The sequence below is a fragment of the Cicer arietinum genome, chromosome 4 (genome assembly GCF_000331145.2).
Source record: "Cicer arietinum cultivar CDC Frontier isolate Library 1 chromosome 4, Cicar.CDCFrontier_v2.0, whole genome shotgun sequence".
Classification (NCBI taxonomy): Eukaryota; Viridiplantae; Streptophyta; class Magnoliopsida; order Fabales; family Fabaceae; genus Cicer; species Cicer arietinum.
Window position 1 is genome coordinate 20103432 of NC_021163.2, and position 10398 is coordinate 20113829.

At 26.2% G+C, this 10398-nt stretch overlaps 1 protein-coding gene across 1 annotated transcript in view; it reads left to right on the top strand.

Moving 5' to 3' along the window:
- LOC101506191 (cytokinin riboside 5'-monophosphate phosphoribohydrolase LOG3) overlaps positions 1-3079 on the top strand; it is a 4736-nt gene extending 1657 nt beyond the window's left edge. The window contains exons 4-7 of the mRNA XM_004497455.4: positions 381-480; positions 2145-2215; positions 2400-2543; positions 2686-3079. Coding sequence (XP_004497512.1) covers positions 381-480; positions 2145-2215; positions 2400-2543; positions 2686-2781 — 411 coding nt within the window. The 3' untranslated portion in view covers positions 2782-3079. The remainder of the gene's footprint in view (positions 1-380; positions 481-2144; positions 2216-2399; positions 2544-2685) is intronic.
- Positions 3080-10398: the final 7319 nt, after the last annotated feature.

The following is a 10398-nucleotide window of genomic DNA, read 5'->3' on the forward strand; positions in this document are numbered from 1 at the left end:
CCCCCCCTTAAGCCTCCGATTTCTAGGATAAAGGCTGACTTAGAATTGCTCCAATCAGAGCTCAAAGCCTTGAACTTGAGTGCTTTCTTATGTACAGGAGATGGAATGAATGGTAAAGAATAAAAGAAGTGATATAGAAAGAAAAATGAGTGTAAAAGTGAAAGTAAAAATTTAGGTGTGAAAAAAAATATCAATATCTAGATGTCTCACTCTTTTGTTTTTACTTTAGTGGCTTGTACTGAGCTAGAATTTTTTTTTCTCTGTTGTTTTTGTTCTGTTTTTAACTTTTTCAATATATTGGTAATAGAATATTCTCTTTATCTATTCTTTTTTATTTTTCTTTTCTGTTTCATCACTTTGTCCATTGGTTTCTTTTGTAGCTAACTGGTGAAACGGTGGGAGAAGTAAAGGCTGTAGCAGATATGCATCAAAGGAAGGCAGAGATGGCTAAGCATTCAGATGCCTTTATTGCCTTACCAGGTTAGCCTGAGCTAAGAATAGTATACTTTTGTTGCATTACATAAAAATAGAAATTAACATCAAAGTGCTTCTAGCTTTCTTATTTTTATCAGGTAGCATTGACCATATCTCAGTTTTTGATACTTTCAAGAATAAGCTATCGAAGTGTTTTTTTTGTTGTGTTTTTAAACTCTTTTGACTTAAAGCATTACAAAAAGGTTTCTCATGCCTAATCATGAAGGTTGTTGGGAAGGTATTAACTATTATGTACTTTATGATTTGGAAGTCATTATTGAAAGATAAGACTTATCATTTCATTTTTGGACCTAAATGCATGAGACATTGTTACTATAGTCCTTAAATGTGAACACTACAAAAATATAAGTTTTTTTAGTAGTTTCATGGACCAAACTAACTTACGGAAAACATGCTTAAGGCCTAATTAATTAACGAAAATTCAGGGACTGCAGTGAGAGCGCCTCACACATTCGTTGAATAAACTCATCAACAAAAGACACATTCAAAGACAACCACTTTAATTTAGGAGAATTAAATCAAGTAGTGTGAGAGAATGAGAGTATATATATATATAGTCAAATAAATATGACACTTCTGCAAAATGATTATGTGATTTCATATATCCCAATGCTATGATGATTAGAGAACGACCCTTCAAAAACTGGCTGATCCTGACTTTGCCTGAGACCCTTTAACATTTTTGGCTAAAATGTTGAACTTCTGTGACTCTGAGCAACTGTGGTTCCCTGGTTTAGTGCCATTTTTTGCATCTACTTTCTTTAGAATCATGACGTTTTTGTACCAAACCCACTTATGCCTTTGATAGAGAAGGGAAGTAAAAGCAAAAGAATAATAACTGTCACAAGATAATGTTTTTCAAATAGCACCTGTACCTGTCATGGAATAATGCTTTTTAAAGACTTTTATTTATTTCTGGTAGTTATCATGCTGAGATGCTTAAAATTAGTGACTGATATAGGAGGCAAGGCACACAAAGACAAAAGTTCTCATTCACTCTTTCTTGGGATCTTTTGCAAGAAAGAGGGAAGAGGGAGGGTGAGAAGCCAAGTGAGGATATGTTTGGATAAAGCACTTAATTTAGTGCTTTATAGGATAAACATTAGTTATATTAGTGTTTATTTATAAACTATTTCTAAAACAAAAGATAAAATAAAGTCAAATTATTTTCATATAATTAATAAGAGATTTTCATAAGCTATTACGAAGTTAATTGAAATGAACTAAAAATAGTTTACGGACATGTCATAAGTTGTTTGCATAAACTCTCACAAACAATATCACAAGTGCTTTAGCTAGAAGATAAGCTCAAATCAATCCATAGACACCCTTACCCTTAATAAATGACCATAAATATCTCTCACTTCCATATTGCCTTTGAATATTTCCACAAGTTGAGAGTTGTACTAAGCATTAAATACATGCACCAGTACTACATAGAGTAGTCTATCCTAAACATTGAGCAAAGGACAAAAAAGGTGTTGAAATAAAATCAAATAGTGAAACATACTAGTTTAGTAGTTTTCAAATTTATAAAATAAATTCTAATTTCCTTTTAAGTAAGGGAGTAAATTAATTTACTCAATGTTCCTCTTATATCCTATATTTTTGCATTACATCCCTGAAAAACTTTTGCAAATTACATGCAGGTGGTTATGGGACTCTAGAGGAGCTTCTTGAAGTCATAACCTGGGCTCAACTTGGGATTCATGACAAACCGGTAATTAACTTGTATCAATTTTTTAGGAAACCTGTATTATTAAGTGCATGTTTGAAATCACAGTGAGTATAACGAAATACTAGCACATTTTGAGTCTGCCAAACTCATTGTCAATCCAAACATATACTAAATAATTCACATTGTGCTATTAGCCTAACTAGATTTGACAATACACAAATTGCAGGTTGGATTAGTAAATGTTGATGGATATTTTAACTCATTACTTTCATTCATTGACAAAGCTGTGGAAGAGGGATTCATTAGTCCAAATGCGCGCCACATAATTGTATCGGCACCTACATCAAAAGAGTTAGTGAAGAAATTGGAGGTAACTTTCATTTCCACAGGATGAGATAAAATCAATGTGTATAATTAACATTTAATAATAAGCACATTTCTACCATCAAAGTGTTTCTATATGCAGAATTAAGCACAAAATGATTATAGTTTGTTTTTCGTTTGATTTACAGGATTATGTTCCTTGTCATGAAGGTGTTGCTTCCAAGTTAAGCTGGCAGATGGAACAACAGCTAGCTTTTCCTGAAGAGTATAACATCTCAAGGTAGCTGAGTTTAGTGTACTTGATGTGCAAGGAAGATGAGACTAGATAGAATTTTGGAGGTGGAAGAATCAGTTATTCTGTTTTAATTTTTTCCTCCTGAAGAAATTTCTTTTTGTAAAGTACTGGGATTGACTTGAAAAATGTGAAATTACTTTGTACCCTTGTTTTGAAAACTGATTTCCCTTCTTAAGTTGTAATTACTAGGGGCTTCTGAACTTATTAGTCAATGTCAACTAATTTTTACCCCTTTAATTAATGTATTTCTTTGACACTAATTATTCTAATATGCCTTTATTCTTATATATACTTATAGTGCTATTTGACTGAGTAAAGTTGCAAACTCACAAAACCACTCAATCAAATCAAAAGATAAACAAAGAGCACAATACAAGATGGGATAATGAATGGACTATAGTCCAACTTTAATAGGTTGAGAAGTGATGATTGTTAATTGCATGTCTGGATTGGCGGTGAGAATGCCAGAATCAAATTGAGCCAAGCTTTAACAGAATCACTGTTTGGACATGGATGCTACAGTTTCTAAATTATGCATACAAATATTCAATTCTAAACAATGAGAAATTCTTAAATGGAAACAAAGTTAACCATTTCATACACATTCTATTCAACAATTCATGTGTGTCAAGATAATATTTTTTTTAAATACAGTGGCATTTTCATCAGTACTTATATGACCTTAAATCAAGTGACGATGATAGCATATTCTCTTAAAATATTATTCCAAATGGTAAACCTGGGAGGGGATACTTCAACCTGTAGGCCCTTTTGTTTTCAACATTGCCATGTGTTACAAAGGGCCACATGAGATTCAAACATGAAGTTCATGGATCATGTGCCACATGCATTTGAGGACAATAAGATAACCATCTTTTGTTGGCCCCTGTATCCTCTAACAATTGCTAGTGGTGTAAGGAATTCCTAGTACAATTGGGTCTGTTTTGGGATAATTCTAGAACCTTTTAGTGGTTGGGTTGGTAAATTATCAAATATGATGACTTGCTTTAAAATATCTGACCAAAAAGAAATTCAAGGGTATGTTTATATCGGTGATATACGGTAGAATATATTCGAACAAGTTGATTAGATTTTCAAATATGAATGTAATTTCATTCTATTTTATCGCATATCATCAATTCAAACATACCCTAAAACATCAACTATCATTAAGCTCTTGATAAATATTTCACAGGAGAAAAGAGAAAGAGGAGTGCATGAAATAATGTAGCACGACAGACAGCTTGATCTTAAAAATGAAATTAACAAACATTTAAAATTATTGGTCATATTAGTTTATTCAAAACTATTTCAGATACTAAAGTGATTGGTAAAGAAATGACTAATATTATAGATTTTCAATTTAATGAGAATTTCATTAACTTAAAATATCAAATTATTTGACATATAAAATTACATAACTAAAGTAGTGATTCGCTCAACAAAGTAGTATGTTGTAATTTTATCTTTTAAACATTATAAAATATTTAAAAACAAACATTTTACTAAAAAATGTTTGATTGATTAAGAAGATAGGGTCAGCATGAAGTTGCTTTTTTCCAAATGAGTCAACTTTTCTTGCAAATTAAATAATTCTAGTATTGGCAAATGACTGGAGCACAAATGTTTACATGTGTGTTATGGTTTTGGCAAGCATTCACATCTTGGACCACTAAACCGTGGAGCAACTACAAGACAATTTTCATGTTAGGTAACATGGTTTGTATATATGAGCTCACATTTTTCTTTCCCTTAGCAATGTTACTGTATGTTGGATAAGGAAGTTATCGACATGAAATGTAGATCATATACATCACCACATACATTTGTACCTGCATATGTAACATTCTAATTATGTCAGAACTATTCCTTCTTTTCGCTTGTCATTTATCACTTTCTGTTAATAGAACCATGACCTGATATTATTCATGAAAAAGTCACATGTTGATGCTGCTTTGTGGTATCCTACACTTTTTAGTATTCTTATTAGTATTATGTCCAGAGTGTTCATTCCTTAATTCTTTTATATTAGTCACCAAACCAATATGAGATAATTCCTTAATTATTTTATATTAGTCAAACCAATATTATATCTCATGTTATATAATCTTATTGGTTGTTTTAACAGGAATTTTGTTCTCTTACTAATATTTGAATTTAGACAGATTTGATTTTTCTAAAGTGCGTTTTTCGTTTTAAATAGTAAAGTGAGTAGTATCAATTTTTTATAAACTAACTAATTATTGGTGTTATATGTATATACATGACAAATTGTGAATATGTTGAAATATAAAAAATGAGTTTGTTTATTTTGTGAAAATATTTTCAATTTTTATTTTTTAAAATTTGTGTTAATTTTAACTTGTAAATTATAAGATGTGAGATTCGTGAAGTAGATCATTGTGGTGGGAAGAAGAGGAAATGTTAGCTAACCTAAGGATGATGCATTTCTAAAAATAATAAAAATAATTATTTGTCATATTCATTATTTAAAAAAAATATAATTGGTCACTTCACGGGTTTTATATCTTGTTTATTAAGAAGTAAAATTGTGCGATTGAAAATGATATTTTGTAAATTTTATTGAGTAATTTTAGTGTTGATATTGTAAAAATACAATTATTTATTTTAATGTGAAGTCAACATATCAAATTTGTAATCAAGAAGTTGTAGAATAAATAAATTTGACTATAGAATAAAGGACTAATAAAATAAATGAAATGAGAATAAAGGACAAATGCTCATTGGTGGGTACTATGAACATAAATATTCATTCATGGATGTTAAATTAGAGGTAAGATCGTATACATGAATGAATAATATGATGGCAACATGAGAAAACGTAAGTTATAAAATGAATACAACTTTTAGACTCTACAAAATTATTATACACGCAGTTTTAGTTTTTGCCGTTAACTTAACACATATTTTTGTAGATATATTTAAAACATCCTAAAAAGGACGTCCATAAGAAATGAACATAATTTTCAAATTTTAGATCTATATTTAATTGTTACTTTCATCTCGAATATTTTTACATTTTTTTATAATGTTTTAATCATGTATGAAAAAAAAAATATTTAAAAAAAAAAAAAATAAATATGTTTCATTTAAAAGAGAGATTAAAGTTGATTGTAAGACTAAAAATTATATTGGATTAAACTTTGATGTTAATGTTATTAAAAGTGACACGCTTTTAGTGTGATTTGGTTGGCCTGCATTTAGGTGTTGTGGAAAGGACATAACGAGAAGATATTTAAAGGGTTGGATTGGTAGAGATGTGGTTTGAGGAGATAAAATTATTGTCATGGAAATGGTTTAAGAGTAAAAAGACTGGTTTTTGTTATTATCTGAATCAGTGGTATTTGGTGGCTTTGATTTTGATATGAATCTACTTCAATTACTATTTGTTTTAGCCAGCTCTGGTGCATTGTTTTTGGCTTACTATTTGTGACCTTTGTAGGCATCTCTTGTGCCATTTAATGGAATAAATTCTTTTTCCGTTGCATATATATATATATATCTCTCGCATTCATCAAGCTAAAGTATTTATCATCGCCCCTCACTTATCGTTTTCCTATCCCAAGTGAGTAATTAAAGACATTTTTATAAATTTAAAAATGAATTTTACGATAATTTATTTAAAAATAATAGAAGTTATTCATTTGTTACTAATTAAGAAATCTAATTTTAATATTCAATACTTTCAATATTTATTATTATAAATTTAATATAATAAATATTTCATTTTATTTAAAAAATGATTTTTATAAAAAAATTCTCGAAATAACTATTTATTTTAATTATTTTTTAAAATTTCATTATTGAAAAAAATTGTAATAAATAGATGAAATATTTATAATTTTAAATGTTATAGCAAAAAAAGAAAATACTATAAGAATCATTTTTAAGAAAATTTTAAACAAACGGACCTATTTATTTTAACTGCTTTATAAATGTCTTAAAAAATCAAAGAGTTGCTTCAAAACTATTATCATAGCTAATAGCTATGTGATTTTGTACAATTGTTTTCCAAAATAATGAATAACTAGATATTGACTGCCCTTTGAGAACAAACATTTGAAATATTAAGATAAAACTAAATTGAACTTAAATTTTATAAACATTACTATTTGAATTTGAAGCAAATTTAATTAGTAGATAACAGTTGTTGCATGACATATTAAAAGCATACAAATTTTATGTTGCACAATTGAGGTAAGACTTGAATCATGCACACACTTTTATCAACTGTTAGATTAACTAGATTATGGTCCGCGCACTGCGTGTATATTAATTAATTAATTTTATAAGTAATATTTTATGTATTATAAATATAGTTATTTTATAATATTATTTTATTGATTTGTAATAATTGAATATGATTAGGAAAATTAAAATGAGAGAAAATCATGTTTATCACAATCATCTAATTTAATTTTTAAGATATTTTGTAAAATTCATATGATAACTTATTATATAGGATAATTGTTTGCCTCATTGTACTTTGATTGTTAATTTATTTTTCAACATATAATGGTATTTGTATTTATTTGACGAAATAAAATGTAAAATACAAACCAAAAAATAAGATGTAAAAATTTATAAATATGATTTACTATTTAATATTTTTTATTTTAAAAATATATTAATGTTGAATTATATTGTAACGTAGTCTGAATTTATTTGTTTTATTATTATGATATTTTAATTGCGAACATGAGAAGTTGTTGTAAAAAAATTATTGAATATATTTCACCAAAAGTTTGTAAAAAGAAAAAGTTGTTGTGGCATCGAAGTCTATTTTAAATATATATAATAGATGATATATTTTAATAATTAGAAGTAACTTTTTTGATAATTTTTCACATATTCGTATTTTATGATTATTTTTATTGTATTTTCTGTCAAATAGAATATATATTTTTATTTTCTAAAATGTTACTAAAAAAATGGATTGACATTAATGAGTAATTTAATTTTTAACATATAAAATCATTACTCACCATAAGTGAAATAATATAATTGTTCATAAAAGAAAGATTAAATAAAGAACATTTATGTCGATATTTATGAGTGATTATGTGGTTTTTTATTTATTGAATTTAATGACTAATAATATAAATTATTACCGTTGGTAAATGACTAATAATATTATAAAATAGTTTATAAATTTATTATAAAATAACTTATAAAATAATTTGATAATAATATAAATTATTACCGTTGGTAAATGACTAATAATATAAATTATAAATTATTATCAAATTGTAAAATAATTTTATAAGTTTTATAAGTAATATTTTATGTATTATAAATATAGTTAACTTATAATATTACTTTATTGATTTGTAATAGTTGAATATGTTTAGGAAAATTAAAATGAGGGAAAATCATGTTTATCACAATCATCTAATTTAATTTTTAAAATATTTTGTAAAATTCGTATGATAACTTATTATATAGGATAATTGTTTGACTCATTGTACTTTGATTAACAACTTATTTTTCAACATATAATGGTACTTATTTATTTGATGAAATACAATGTAAAATACATATCCAAAAATAAGATATAAAAATTTAAAAATATGATTGACTATTTAATAATAATTTAATTTTATGCAATACTTAAATTTTCATTTATTTTTTAACATTCAAATTATTATTATAATAAGGAAAATTAAAATAAAAAATAGTATTCAATTATAAATATATAATTTAATTGATAAAAATTTAGTGTTAACATATTTTTTCAAAACACATATATATAGTAAACTTTTGTTCATTATATTTTTTAATATATTCATATATTATAATTTTAAATAAATTTTTGTATTTTAATAATTGGAAGTAACTTTTTTAATAATTTTTCATATATTCTTATTTTATGATTATTTTTTATAAATTTGTGTATTTTTTGTCAAATAGAATATATATTTTTATTGTATAAAATGTTACTAAAAAATGAATTGACATAAATTGAAAGAAATTATAAATGGATTGACATTAATGAGTAATTGAATTTTTAACGTATAAAATCATTACTCACCATAGGTGGAATAATATAATTGTTCATGAAAGGAGGATATTTATGTCAATATTTATGAGTGATTAGGTGATTTTTTTCCATTAAATTAATGACTAATAATATAAATTATTACCATTGGTAAATGACTAATAATATTATAAAATATTTTATAAATTTATTATAGAATAACTTATAAAATAATTTGATAATACTTGTAAAATAATTTATAAATTTATTATAAATAATTTTAAAATAATTTTATAAATTTATTATAAAATAATATTATAAAATAGATTTTGGAGGTATTAAATAAATTGTGGAAGGAAGATGAGAAATATGGATTAAAGAGATAAGTTGGTGAAGAAGATTAGACATTGAAAACATGATTGATAGGGGAGAAAGAATGATAGGTCCACATCAGCTTTTTGGCTGATGTGGGAAATATTTGTGTAGGTAGATGAAATAGAATGAGGTGGCATTCGGGAGTCTGTTTTAAATATATATAATAGATAAGTCTCATTGGATCAAATGAGTTATTATGAGACTTAATAATCCAATTGTTGAAAATAAACTTTGGCATGGTGCAAGATGACCTTATTTGTGCACATTAGACAAAACTTAAAACATAATCCTCTTTAGTATGATGTTTATTGTAATTTTCTATCACATTTTTTAGATAAGTTTAAAATAATTGATAATTATTTAAAAAATAGAAGTCATAATATTTATTTGAACTAATTATCTTTGGCTTAATATTTAAATTGTATTACTTAAGCTAGAATACTGATAAATGAAGAACTTGATTGATAAAAAACAATATCTACAGTAGAGATAAATAACGTATTTCGACAATATAGATAATCACCTTCGTTACTGAATCAATATCTACCTTTGCACATCAAGACATAACTCAATTCACATAGTGTCTGATGTCTAGAATTAGAGTCTTAAATTATTTGGTTCAAAAGAACTTGCTGCCACTTACATAAAACATATTAATTGTGGTAATTCTTAATATTTGAGTTTTTAGCCTAGTAGCAAAACTCACACTAAATATAAATAAATAAATAAATAAATAAAAAAGAAAAAGTAGTATCTCGTGTTCAAATTCACGCACCACAACATATTAAATATTCCTACTGTTATTATCTGAATTATAATTGAGGACAAAATTAGTTTGTAACTTTGTAAGACTTTAGTTGAATCTTATGCAACTCTACAATATTAGTTTGTAACTCTATTAGAGGTATGATCAATATCTATGGACAAAACTTACTTGTTCTTAAGATTTGAATTGGATCTTATGCAACTATATAAAATTGGTTTTTAATGTGATAGACGTCTTCCTCATATAAATACTTTTTTAGATCATATAATATTCGATGTATGACTCTCAATACACTCCTTTAATGTTCAAAATTAGACATGAAGTGTGATCCGAATTGCTTAATAATGAGAAACCCAATTAAACTTGAATTGAATTAAATATCCTTACAAGATTTGAGTTGAGCCTGACTCAATCTTAGAAAACCAACTTTTATGGTGGTAGATGTCCTCCAATTATAAACACTCTTT